General features: G+C 59.1%; 1 protein-coding gene across 5 annotated transcripts in view; it reads left to right on the top strand.

Annotated features, from left to right (window-relative positions):
* DLGAP4 (DLG associated protein 4) overlaps positions 1–13,536 on the top strand; it is a 155,724-nt gene that overhangs the window by 80,919 nt on the left and 61,269 nt on the right. For all 5 annotated transcript variants that reach the window (XM_064729782.1, XM_064729784.1, XM_064729786.1 and 2 more), the window contains exons 3-4: positions 3,420–3,510; positions 12,409–13,426. In XM_064729782.1, the coding sequence (XP_064585852.1) occupies positions 12,476–13,426 (951 nt within the window). In that variant the 5' untranslated portion in view covers positions 3,420–3,510; positions 12,409–12,475. The remainder of the gene's footprint in view (positions 1–3,419; positions 3,511–12,408; positions 13,427–13,536) is intronic.

The following is a 13,536-nucleotide window of genomic DNA, read 5'->3' as shown; positions in this document are numbered from 1 at the left end:
GGACAATGGAGGCAGGGACAGGGGGACAGTGGAGGCAGGGACAGGGGGACAGTGGAGGCAGGGACAATGGAGTCAGGACAGAGGGACAATGGAGGCAGGGACAGGGGGACAGTGGAGGCAGGGACAGAGGGACAGTGGAGGCAGGGACAGGGGGACAGTGGAGGCAGGACAGAGGGACAATGGAGGCAGGGACAGGGGGACAGTGGAGGCAGGGACAGAGGGACAATGGAGGCAGGGACAGGGGGACAGTGGAGGCAGGGACAGGGGGACAATGGAGGCAGGGACAGAGGGACAATGGAGGCAGGGACAGGGGGACAGTGGAGGCAGGACAGAGGGACAATGGAGGCAGGGACAGGGGGACAGTGGAGGCAGGGACAGAGGGACAATGGAGGCAGGACAGAGGGACAATGGAGGCAGGGACAGGGGGACAGTGGAGGCAGGACAGAGGGACAATGGAGGCAGGACAGAGGGACAGTGGAGGCAGGGACAGGGGGACAGTGCAGGCAGGGACAATGGAGGCAGGGACAGACAGACAATGGAGGCAGGACGGAGAGACAATGGAGGCAGGGACAGGGGGACAGTGGAGGCAGGGACAGAGGGACAATGGAGGCAGGGACAGAGGGACAATGCAGGCAGGGACAGGGGGACATGGAGGCAGGACAGAGGGACAATGGAGGCAGGGACAGAGGGACAATGGAGGCAGGGACAGGGGGACAATGGAGGCAGGGACAGGGGGACAGTGGAGGCAGGGACAGAGGGACAATGGAGGCAGGGACAGAGGGACAATGGAGGCAGGGACAGGGGGACAATGGAGGCAGGACAGAGGGACAATGGCTGTGTCTGGGTGGAGGGAGGAGGAAAGGGGCACTGGAGGTATCTGCCTGGTTGGTAGCATCGGGTGGTTGGGCTGCTGACACAATTGCTCATTTGCATTTCCTTGGGCGTTGATGCTGACATTAATTAAAAGCAATTTTGGTGCCATTTTCTCTGTGCAAGAGCAGCATGCAAAGGGGAAAACAGTGTTCCACACCAAAATGCTTCTTGCTCCAGAGCTTCAATGACCTTGTTTAGTTGGAGGAACTGCTGGGTGAGGGGAGGCCTGGCACCCAGGCCCTGCTTCTCCCACCCGTTGGATGTGCCAGGGGTGCCAGGATTGGCTGTTCCTGGGGGCCTGAGGCACCCTGAGGGTGCTGGTGACACACACAGACGTGATGGGTGCTGCCAGCTCTGGGCAGGCACTTCCACCCCAATGCTCACAGGGTGCTGGTGCCTGTGCAGCCAGGAGGGTGCTGGGCCATTCCCAGAAGGTGCTGCTGGCTCCATGGTGGCCATCAGTGGCTCTGGTGGTGCTGCCCTCCATCCAGCACTGTGGCACTAGAGCAGGGCACTGTCACACAGAGGGTGACAGACACAGCTGGGTGCTGGCACCGGGGGCAGCGCTGCCCGTGGATCCTGGCTGTGCTGGTGGCTCTGAGTCTGCACCATGGGCACAAACTCAACACAGCTCCCAGTGCTGGAATTCCCTTTCCATGGAGAGAGCTGTGAGAGGGCCAGGCAGTGCCAGTGCAGTGCCTGTGCAGTGCAGTCCCTGGCACCTGGCCCTGCCACAGCCCATCCTGGCACACACAGAGTGGTGGCAGCCACCTCAGGGACACCCCTGAGCCCGGGAATGTCTGGCTCTGGCCTGGGAGGTGTCCCTTGGGCCACAGCAGAGGCCTGGGCTGGGTGAAGCCACCTGTGCCTCACCTCAGCCTCGGGCTCTGACCTCACAGCCCAGCAGCAGCAAGCGAGGGGAGAGGGGGTGTTTGCTGCAGGAGGCAGGGGAGCTGTGGGGACACAAGTGAATGCCCTGCCTGGCTGTCCCAGGACACATCCCTTTGCTTTGGCATTTCCCTCTGCAGTGCTGGGCCATAGTGGGAGGATGATGAGGGTTTGTATCCCCTTTAGGAGCCCAGTCTGCTGATCTGCCCAGGCTTTCCATTCCTCTGTCTGTTGGGATATCCCCCCTGAGGGCCTTGGAGTGAGCACAGCCCTTTGCTCTCTGCCTGCTCTGTGCCTCTGCAGCTCCCCAGGCTTTGCTTCCTTGGCACAGGTTCTGGGAGGCTGCTGGCCTGTCTGAGGAGGGCATGGTGCCCAGCCAGGCACCCGGGCTGTGTGTGCCCCTCTGGCTGGGTGTGGCAGGGGCACAGCAGTGCCTCAGGAGCCCTGCACTGCCCATCTCTCCATCCTGGGCACAAAGTGCTGCTGCCTCATCCCTGGCTTTGCTCCTCTTCTGCATCACCAGGGGGGAGTCAAGCCCAGCACCTGGATCTGACTTTCCTAAAAAAATTGCTGAGGTTTGTGTCCTTGTCCCAGCCTTCCATCTGAGCTGAGAAACTGGGGTTCCCCTATTTTCACCCCTCTTTGAGCACCAAACTTCTCAAAGCCAGATGGCCTCCTCCATTCAATTAGGAATGAAAAAGCTGTCCTAAGAAGGCTAACTCCTGTTTTGGCTCCCATGGCTTTTCCAAGCCCTCCTTCCCTGCAGCAGGAGCTGCTCAGTTTGCCCCAGCAGCTCCCAGTGCAGGACAGACAAACTGTGGGTGCTCAGCAATGCAAACCCCAACAGCACTGAGCAGATAACTCAGGCTGTGTTCCCTGTGGGGTTTTGGGGACACTAACAAACATGGGGGTTTCCCCAGATTTATTCAGCTGGTTATTCACAGAGGGAGCATTTTTGCCGTGGTTTGCAGCGTGGTGGGGTGGCAGGGAAGGAGGAAGCAGCAGCTTTAGCTGCAGCACAGTAGCACCCAGTGACCAGATGGGAGAGGCTGAGGGGGAGCTGCTGTGAGCAGCTGGAGGTGACAGAGCAGGTTCTGCTGTGCTGGGACACTGCAAGGGGAGCACCAGAGGTGCTCTGCCACCCCAGGCAGGGGGATTGTCCCCAGGATTGTCCCTCCTGCCTCCCTGGGCTCGGCTCAAAGGGGACAGCCCAGAGGGTGAGGCACAGAGGGTGACAGGATCCCCTGCCCAGCTCAGTGGCTCCTGGCATGGTGAGTCCATGACAAACAAACAAGGGAAGAGAGGACAAAGAGCACTTTCCCACAAAGGGGCTCTGCCCAGGCCTGAGCCCCCAGCAAGGAACATTTTGGATGTTCTCCTCCCCACCTGGCTGATCCCAGCTCATCCTCTCAGTCCATGCAACACCAGAATGACACAGGACCCACTGCCACATCTTTCCTGTCCTCTGGGCACTGTCTCTGCCTCCCCCTCTGCCATTTGCCCTTTGCTGGGCACAGCCTGGGATCAGGCAGAGCAGTCGAGTGTTTGCAGCTTTGGGCTGTGGGATGTTTGTCAGGGAGATGAACTCTGACCACAGGGATCACAGACACCTCTCTGACCCCTGGGAGGACACGGCCCCTTTTCTCTCTGCCCTGCAGGTCTTCATGAGGGACAGCCCTGGAGCCCAGAGGGACACACGGTGCTCAGGATGCTGAGTCTGGCCCAGTGCTGAGCCCAGCGAGCTGAGAGGTACCAGATGGTCATGGGGTGGCTTTGGGATGGCCTTGAGGTGGCTTTGGGGATGGTCACGGGGTGGCTTTGGGATGGACCTGGGGTGGCTTTGGGATGGTCCTGGGGTGGCTTTGGGGATGGTCACAGGGTAGATTTGGGGATGGCCCTGGGGTGAGTCTGGGGGTGGCCCCAGAGTGGCTTTGGGATGGACCTGGGGTGGCTTTTATGATGATCCTGGCGTGGCTTTGGGAAGGTCCCAGGTTGGTTTTGGGGATGATCCTGGCGTGGCTTTGGGATGGCCCCAGGTTGGTTTTGAGGATAGCCCCAGAGTGGCTCTGGGGTGGCCCCAGAGTGACTTTGCGGTGGCCCCAGGGTGGCTCCAAAGTGGCCTTGGGGACAGCCCTGAGGTGGCTTTGTGGTGACCCTGGGGTGGCTTTGGGGTAGCCCCGGAGTGGCATTGGGATGGCCTCAGAGTGGCTTTGGGATGGCCCAGGGTGCCTTTGGGATGGCCCAGGTGCCTTTGGCACTCCCAAGGCCCCGGGGGCACAGCCCCGGCTCTGTGCATGCCCAAGGGCAGTGGAGCTCCTGCAGGGGCAGCCTGGGGCAGGGAAGCTGGAGGGTGATTCAATGACAGCCCTCCCTCCGTCTGCCGGCGGATCCTGCGCCACGCCCCACAAAATAAAGTTATGAAATGTGCTGCCCATTGCCATGGTAACGGCACGCCTCCGCCTGACCCACTTTGAGACAAAGGAAATGTTCCGAGCTCCGAGCGCTGCGCACGGGCCCAGCCCGGCCCCGCAGGGAGGGCACAGGGAGCTGCTGCCGCTACCTCCTGCTCCTCTGCACCCCGGGACCCTCAGGCTACAGGAGCTGCTTTGTGGCAGGCACTGAGCAAAGCCGGTGCCAAGAGCATCTCCAGGCTGCATCCCAGACGCAGGCAGGGCCCTGACGGGCCTCCTGTGGAGATTTAGGGAGCAGGAGCCTCTGCCCTGGAGCACAGGAGGGCCCTTGCTCATCTGGTGGTGCAGCAGTGACAGCCACGGCCTTTCAGAGCATCCTGTAACAACTCTGCCACACACATTGAGGGCAAGGAGGCAGAGAATCATGGAGTGAGCTGAGTTGGAAGGGACCCACAAGGATCATCAATCCAACTCTGACCCTGCACAGCCACCCCAACAGTCCCAGCCTGTGCCTGGCAGCGCTGGCCAAACACTCCTTGGGGAGCAGCCTCAGGGCCATGCCCATTCCCTGGGGAGCCTGGGCAGTGCCAGCAGCCTCTGGATGAGGAACCTTTCCCTGATGTCCTGCCCTGGCCCAGCTCCAGCCGTTCCCTGTCCTGTCACTGGTCACACACAGCAGAGCTCAGCACCTTCCCCCAGTGGAGACTCCCATGAAGTTTGACCTGAGTCTCTTCCTCTCCAGGCTGAAGTTCCTCCTCCTCAGCGTGGTCTTTGTGCCCTGGGAGGGGCACTGGGCCATGGCCCTGGGGCTGCTGATGGCTCTGGCAGCACAGAGGGCTCAGATGGGGCCTGGGCAGGCTGCCAGCACGGGAGGCCAAGCAGAGTCTCTGCCTTGTCTGGGTCCAAGTTCTCAGTGCAAGGCTGGACATCTCCACCCTGGGAGCCAGGACAAAGGCAGCTCAAGGGCAGCCGTGGTCAGGTCTTTGCATTGAGGGCTCTGCATCCCACACTCGCTCCATGGGGGCTCTGCAGACACTCCCTCACCCCCTCCAGAGCCCTTGAGCACCACTGGCCAGAACAGGTCAGCTTTGGGCCAGGATGTTCTCATTAGCTGCACTTCCAGCCAAGCTGGAACATGCCCCATGTGGTCAGCAGCCTGTGCCCCGAGTGCTCTGCAAGGCAGCAGAGGCTGCACGTGGGGTTCAAAGGCAACAATCCAGCTCCTGCCCTGGTCCTTCCTCTCCAGCCACCTCATCAGCTGTCCTGCTCCCTTCCTGAAAATTCCCTTTCTTATCTGTCTCATTTGTCTCATTTGACCTACTTAATGCTTTGCATTTCCTGATTCAGAGCAAATCCCGTCTCACGGAGAACTTTGAGAAACTTCTATTTAGGGACAGACAAATAGGTTGCAGAATTTCTGGGGTTTTGTTCCCTGGAGAGTTGCTTATATTACCAGTGACATCTGCATGGAAATAAGTTCTCTGTCTCTCTCAGGAGTTCATCTGCTCCTCCAGCTTAGACAACACCTGAAGTCAAAAATCTTTGGCATATCACAGCCTTTGACTTTCACAGCATTTGGTTCTGCTGGTAGATTAAAAAAAAACAAACAAACAACCAAAAAAAAACCTACCAAAAAAAAAAAAGAGGTAGCAATTAGAGTTCTTAAGATAAATTACTCTTTGTCATTTTGGGATGATGCCAGTCAGATCCCATCCCTCTCATCACCCCAGCTGGCACCAGTGGGCAGAGACAACCTTGACCTGAAAAACAAGTAGGAGACCACTGTTCAGCTGTCATGGGGCCTCAGGAGCTGTGTGTAGATGCCTCATTGAAAGGGCACCAGCCATGTATTCCCACATGAGGAGGGATGTGGGGAAATCCTTCCCCAGGGAGGCAGCTGAGGGATCAGACTGCTGAGCCCAGGCTGGCACTGGCTGCGTTTCCCTGCCTGGCAGGGTGAGGATGGGCAGGGTGAGCCCTGGACACCCTCAGGCACTGGGCAGCCCCACTGAGGGCTCCCTGTCCCCTAAGCAGGACCCCAAAAGGTGACACACTTGGCTCGCTGGAAGCCGCTGTCCCCTCCATTGCTGTGCTTGGCTCCCTGGTGGCACTGTCACCGTGGGTGGCACTAACTCCTCTCAGGAGCCCCTGCCTCCTTCAGGACGGGCAGTGCTCTCTGCTGCCCATCCCTGGGCATGGCTCTGCCCAGCATCCCGGCAGCAGCGTGGCAGGAGGGGGCTCTGTTGTGTAAGGAATTGTTCCAGCTATTTTTATCGGCCACGATCAGATTGTGAACTCTGAATCATCATTAATGCAGGGCTCTGGCAGGCAGGGCCCCAGCAGCACATCCAGAGCTCCTGCTAATTCAGGGAACGCTGGGCTCGGCGTGGGCAGGCCCACGTCACCTGCAGCACAGCTCGCAGATCCTTGCAGCAGGAGAGGGAGGCATTTTCCCCTGCAGGTGGCAAATCACCTCCCCGGATTGCAGCCGTGTTTATCGTGCTGCTGGCTCCAGGTACAAAAGGCACCTCTGTGTGTGCAGCCAGCCTGGACGGCTGGGCTGGGATGTGCAGCTCTGGGGGAGCTGATGGGCAGAGGGCAGGACAGGCTGACCCCAAGGGTGCCCTCAGCCCCATCAGCCCGGGCTGGCCTCCTCCTGGAGGATGTGTGCTCTGGGTAGTGCCTTTCACAGGCTGCTGCATCTCCTGAGCATCACCCCAGTGGCTCCCAGCCCTTTCCGGCCAGCTCTGCCTCAGCAGTACATGGAACCAGGGAACCAGAGAATTCTGGAATGGTTTGGGTAGGAAGGGACCTTCCTTTGGGTAGGAAGCCATCCAGTGCCACCTCCTGCCATGGGCAGGGACACCTGCCACTGTCCCAGGCTGCTCCCAGCCCATCCAGCCTGGCCTTGGGCACTGTCAGGGATCCAGGGGCAGCCCCAGCTGCTCTGGGCACCTGTGCCAGGGCCTCAGCACCTCGTGGAGAGCTCTCCAAGTGCCCTTTTCTGGGCCAAGGCATCGCCCAGCCGTGGCTGCATCAGCAGAGCAGGGTGGCCAGGGAGGGGACAGGGTGTCCTTGTGTGGCCTGTGTGTGCCAAGGGCAGGGGCAGAGGCAGCAGGGAGGCAGCACAGAGCCCTGGAGGGTGAAATGAGCCCCCAGCCCAGCCCTCCCTGGTTCTGCAGGAGCCCTGTAACACCCAGGGCACCCCAGTCACAGGTACATCCCCCCACAGCCCGTACACCTGGGCAGCCCCCATGTGTCACACACCCCTGTGTCACACACAGCACAGTGTCACACACAGCACTGTGTCACACACACCCCGCAGCCACACAGAGCTGGATGTGCCCCCATGGAACCAGTGAGGTTGGAAAAGGCCTCCGTGGAGCCTGACCATTGAGCCAGCACTGCCACCTTCACCACCACACCGTGTCCCCAAGTGCCACAGCCACACACCTGTGGAACACTTCTGGCTACAGAAGGAGCAGAAATACATACACAAACAAGGAGCAGAAATGTGGGTGAGTGTGATGTGCTCTCAGAGCTCCCTGGGATCTGGCAGCCTTGGTGAGAAGGACTGAGCCCTGCCCAGGGCCTCTGCCATGGTTTGGGCTGGCAAACGCCAGCCAGCTGCAAAGAGATCCTGGAGCAGAGGGGAGCAGAGAGCAGTGGGGTGAGGCTGTGAGAGGGCAGGGAGTCTGCCCCATTCTCTGCCTTCTCTGTGCCCTCAGGTAAGCTGGTCTAAGGTGGATTTGCAACACTGAGGACAATAGAAATAGAGCAGCATCTCCTGAAAGCCATGTGCACCCCAGGAGCTGAGGAGGGGGCATGGTGGGCAGTGGCATTGCCCAATTCCCCCGTGGTGCAGAGCCCCAGCACAGAAGCTGATCACAGCCTGTGGTGCCTGGAGACCCATCCCTGGCAGTGTCCAGGGCAGGTTGGTTGGGGCTTGGAGCAACCTTCCAGCTCTAGTGCAAAGTGTCCCTGCCCATGGCAGGGTGGGGCGACTGGATGGACTGTAAGGTCCCCCCACCCCAAACCACCCAGGAATTCTGTTCTGTGGTTCCAGGCCCTGCCTGGTGTCTGGAGCTGCTGGAGCTGGGTTGGGTGCAGCCCACCCAAACCTGCAGGCTGTGAACCAGGCCCAAGCAGCTGCCTCTGGCTGGGCTCTGGTGCACACAAAAGTGCCATAAATCAGCTCAGGTTAGGCCAGTGCATCCCCTCTGAGCATCAGCAAAGCCACTGGGAAGAGCAAGGGCAGTGCTGAGGAAACAGACTGAGGGGAACAGAGGTAATGGGGTGAAACCAGTCCCTCCCATGGGCTCAGAGGTCCTGTCCTGGCCCTGGCAGCCCCTGCTGGGACCCTCTGCTGGGCAGGTCTTCTCCTGCAGTGACCCTGGTGTCCTCTCTGTGGTGCAGGGCTGACCACCCCTGCTGGGGTGGCTGCCTCAGGGCAGGGTGACACAGCAGGGACACTGGAGACAGCCCCTGACAGTCTGAGAGCTGCAGGATCTTGGATTTGGGAGATTTCGTTTCAAGCTTTTTCCATTCTTCCAAATCTAAAAGATGGTGGGGAAGATCTTGCTGGACTTTTCCCTTCCCTGTCTCAACAAAGTGCCAAGGATTGCAGAGAGTGATTGAAATGTAGGAAAACAGTTTAATCCATCTTAGAGGGAGGCCAGCTGCCAGAGGAGGCAGCAAAGACACCACGGTGGGCAGTGGGACTGCCCCCAGCAGGGAGGAACCTCACACCTCCCCTGCTGCCAAGGGAAGGGATCCTGGAGCAGGACAGGCTGCAGGATCACACCTGGAACAGGGCAGGCTGCAGGATCAGCATCTGGAACAGGGCAGGCTGCAGGATCACACCTGGAACAGGGCAGGACAGGCTGCAGGATCACACCTGGGGCAGGCAGGACAGGCTGCAGGATCAGCATGCAGGATCACATGGGCAGGGCATGCAGGATCACAACTCGGAAACAGGGCAGGACAGGCTGCAGGATCACACCTGGGGCAGGCAGGGCAGGACAGGCTTCAGGATCACACCTGGGGCAGGACAGGCTGCAGGATCACACCTGGAACAGGACAGGCTGCAGGATCACACCTGGGGCAGGCAGGACAGGCTGCAGGATACACCTGGAGCAGCCCCACAGCAGAAGGGAGCACTGAACTCTGCCATACAGAAATTAGTGTCCACCCTTGGCAGGGGGAAACCAGTCTGGGAGAGAGGGAGCTCCCTGCCCTCCCCTGCTCCCACTGTCCCACCCTTTCTGCTCCTGCCCCTCCAAAACCTTCTCTTCTCTCCTTTCCCACTCATCCTCAGCCCCTCAGGGTTTCCTCCCTGCCCCTCTGCCTCTCCAGCACCTGGAGCCAGCCTGGCCCTGGCCCTTCTGCTCCTCCTGTGCACACCAGACCTTCACTGCATGCATTGATCTGCATTGCTTCATTCCATTTCATGTCCCCACTTCCTTTGATTCCTAAGGCAGTTTGGGTTTATCCCAAAATCACTGAGTCCAGCGAGCACAAGGCAGTCATGAGCTGCCTTAGGAGGAGACTCCTGCTTCAAATATCACCTGCTCTCAGAAGGCAAAGATCTATTTACTGTCAATACCCAGAGCCATCCCTTTGCAATCAAATCAGGTGTGGAGTCTCCTCAGGGTTCCTGTGGTGGTTCCTGTGAGCCTGGTTCCACAGCATGCCTCGGAGCAGGAGGGCCCTGGGCACAAGGGAAGGATTTCACTGGGATTTACTGGGGGAAGGAGGGGAGGGAGAGTGGCTGTGGCAGGCAGAGCTGGGCCTGGCTGGGGTTCAGGGAGGATTTGAGCTTCTGCCTCCTGCAGGGCTTCTCTCCAAGGTGTGCAGGTGGAGCGTGGCCATCCAAAGCCATTTGGAATTCAGATCAATAACTCAGCCTGGAGCCTGTCCTACACCCCATCCTTCCCTCCTGCCTGGAGGGTTCCTCTGGGAACATCACCTGGGGCTCTCTGTGGGCACTGTGGGTGCCAGCTGGCACAGCCTGAGCCTCCCTGCTGGCACCCCCAGCCAGCATCACCCCAGATCCACCAGCCCAGTGGGTCCCATGGGCAGGGGGCTCCAGGGGGCTGATGCTGCTGGAGAGCACAGCGGGAATTAGGATTGCACCCCCAGGGGCATTAGGATTGCACCCACAGGGGAATTAGGATTGCACCCACAGGGTAATTAGGATTGCACCTCCAGGGGAATTAGGATCACACCCCCAGGGGAATTAGGATTGCACCCACAGGGGAATTACAGGGGAATTAGGATTGCACCCCCAGGGGAATTAGGATTGCACCCACAGGGACCAGAAGCAGCTGGGCCCCAGTCAAGGCTAAGGCTGCATTTGGTGTTTGGGCAGACAGTTCAGGTTTGGTGTCAACACTTCCCAGCTCAGGCCATGTCCCCATCCCCAAATGCCAGGGCACTGTCTGTGTGGGGGAGAGGGGCCAATCTTCACTCCAGAGCAGCACAGCCCAGCAGGGGCAGGGCACAGCTTGGAGCAGGAGGAAAGGAGCAGCCATGGGGCAGGGCCTGGGTCAGGAGCAGCCCCATGGCCCTGATGCCCAGGGAGCAGCGCTGGGAAGCTGCCAGGGGTGCAGGAGCAGTGGGCAGTGCCCAGGGCTCTGAGGTCAGCCTGGGCAGGAGCCTCAGAGCAGGCTCAGGGGAGGGGGCTGGGGTCTCCATTGGAGCAGGATGGGAAGCCCAGGCTGAGCTCACTGCAGCTTTACAAAGCCCAGCTTGGCTCTGCCAACCCACTGGGAGTGACAGAGTTAAATGGAGACTGCAAAGCCCATCAAGCCATGGAATAAATTCCACTTCTTTTTCTTTTTGTGCTTCCAAACAATCATTTAAAGCTCTGGCTGCTTTTCATTATTAATGCATTTTTCCCTGAGTGAGGAAGACAAGCCTGTGGATTCCTGCCACCCTGCAGTGGTCACTCCACTCCCACACCCCTTTGCTGGCCTGGCTGCACGTGGGGGACAAGTTCCTGGAGACTGGAGACCCATTCATGGCTGAAAAGGAGAAGGCAGGAGCACAGACTGCCACCTGTGCTCCTCACAGGGACATACCCTCTGCATCTGTTAAAAGTCAATTTCTCTTTTTTGAGCAACACTCAAACTAAACCAAAAAGGAACTAAGAAACTAAACTAAAATGTAACAGGAAATAAGAGTTCATTTATACACTCTGATTTTAAGTTGGATTTAAGTGATTTTAAGTTGGTTTTGAGTATGGAAAATCAACTTATTGACTGACAGCTCAACACATATAAATGTTCATTGATCTTTCTTTTAAGCAAACCCAAAAGGTTTGTCATTTTTCCCTGTATAACACAGTAAAGATGAGGATCCCTCTGAACCCAGCAGGATGAGGCAAGACCACTGGGGAGATGTTCAGTGAGGATCCCTCAGGGGATCCCTGTGTCCCAGCTGCCTTTCCACCAGCCACAGGGATTCTGTACCTGCTGAAAGGAAAGGACCAACCCCAGCCCCTCACTGTGGCAGAGGGGACAGAGGGGCTGGCTGGGGCTGGCACAGGTGACACAGATCCCCAGGAGTGGTGCAGCCCAGCAGGAATAATTGTCTGAGCAGCCAACAGCTTCTCAGGTCAGGCTCTGAGTGCTCAGAAACACCTCAGCTCTTATGGAGCTACTGACACACTGTGCTCCAGGGCAGAACCTGCCAGGAAGGCAGCACTGGCTGCAGAGGAGGTGTTTGCCATGGTGTCACATTAGCACAGCTGTGGGAGCTGTGCCAGCCCTGGGATCCATCCCCTGGGAACACCAGGCACCCTGCAAAGCTGGGCTGCCTGGCTCCAGACTGGCTGGGCTCAGCAGGACCTGCTGGGCTCTGACAGCAGGCTTTGCTCCCTGCTGAGCAGATGGGCAGAGCAGGGCCCTGCTGGCAGTGCCTCTGTCACGCTGTCCAAACCCACGTGCAGCAGCAGAGCAGCAGCAGCAGTGTGGTTGAGCAGCCTGTGGCTGGGCACTGAGGCACACGAGCGCTGCAGCTGCAGTGGGAACGTGAATCCTGCCTCTCCTCTGCTGGGCCTGCTCTCTCCAGCTCCTGGTCTCACATCCCTTCTCCTCCCCTCCTGCCTCTGCCATCCTGCTTCTCTCCCTTGTCCCTTAACCGTGGTGGCATTTGCTTTCAGAAGGGGACAGGGATGTGTCCCCAGTGAGGAGTGGGCTGCCAGAGGGGTTCACAGTGCTCTCTCTTCCTCCAGCTGCAGGGAGGTCTGCGAGGGCTCTGCCACACCGTCCCTGAGCCATGGTCTAGGAAGCACCGGGACCATGAAGGGCTTAGGAGACAACAGAAGCCGCCATCTCTCCGAAAACCTGGACTCCCCTCAAGACTCTCTTTATGCCCCCCAGGACAGGAACCCTTATCTCCTCAGCCCCACCGACTCCTTCACCATGGATCCCCGATTCCCGGCCCAGAACACCGTCCACGGCGACTGTCTCCTGCCGCTCAACAACCAGATCTCCAACAGCAGCACCTTCCCCCGCATCCATTACAACTCCCACTTCGAGGTCCCGGATGAAAACCCTTTTCCGAGCCATGCCCAAGCCACAAAGATCAACCGCCTGCCTGCCAACCTCCTCGACCAGTTTGAGAAGCAGCTGCCCATCCACAGGGACGGCTTCAGCACGCTGCAGTTCCAGCGCAGCGACGCCAAGCACCGCAGCGAGAGCCCGGGCCGCATCCGGCACCTGGTGCACTCCGTGCAGAAGCTCTTCGCCAAGTCGCAGTCCCTGGAGGGCCCCGCCAAGGGCAACGTGAACGGGAAGAAGGGGGCAGATGACAACAAGCAAAACCGGAGGAGCAAGAGCAAGGACCGGGCCAAGACCTCCGAGCCCAAGCGCAGGACCAGGTCCAACATCTCGGGCTGGTGGAGCTCTGATGACAACCTGGACAGCGACACCTGCAGCTACCGCAACCCCATGGGGCTGATGACGCTGGGCCGGCAGCCCGACCACAGCCAGCCAAAGTACTTCATGCACGCCTACAACACCATCAGCGAGCACATGCTGAAATCCTCCAAGAGCAATAACGACCTCAAGGTCACCCCTTGCACCAATATCCCCATCAACAACGACTCCAACTACATCAAGCGGGGCTCCTGGTCCACGCTGACGCTCAGCCATGCCCGGGAGGTGTGCCAGAAGGCCTCCGCCACCATCGACAAAGCCTTGCTCAAATCCAAGTCCTGCCACCAGGACCTGGCCTACCACTACCTGCAGGTGGGTGCCACGGGGCAATCCGGGGTGCTCCGTGCAGGGAGAGCATGGAAGCTCAGGGACATCCTCTCGGTGGGCACCCGTGTGACCTTGTCCAACATCTCCACATGGTT

The sequence above is a fragment of the Zonotrichia leucophrys genome, chromosome 20 (assembly GCF_028769735.1).
Source record: "Zonotrichia leucophrys gambelii isolate GWCS_2022_RI chromosome 20, RI_Zleu_2.0, whole genome shotgun sequence".
Taxonomy (NCBI): domain Eukaryota; kingdom Metazoa; phylum Chordata; class Aves; order Passeriformes; family Passerellidae; genus Zonotrichia; species Zonotrichia leucophrys.
This window is presented reverse-complemented; position numbering and strand designations above follow the sequence as displayed.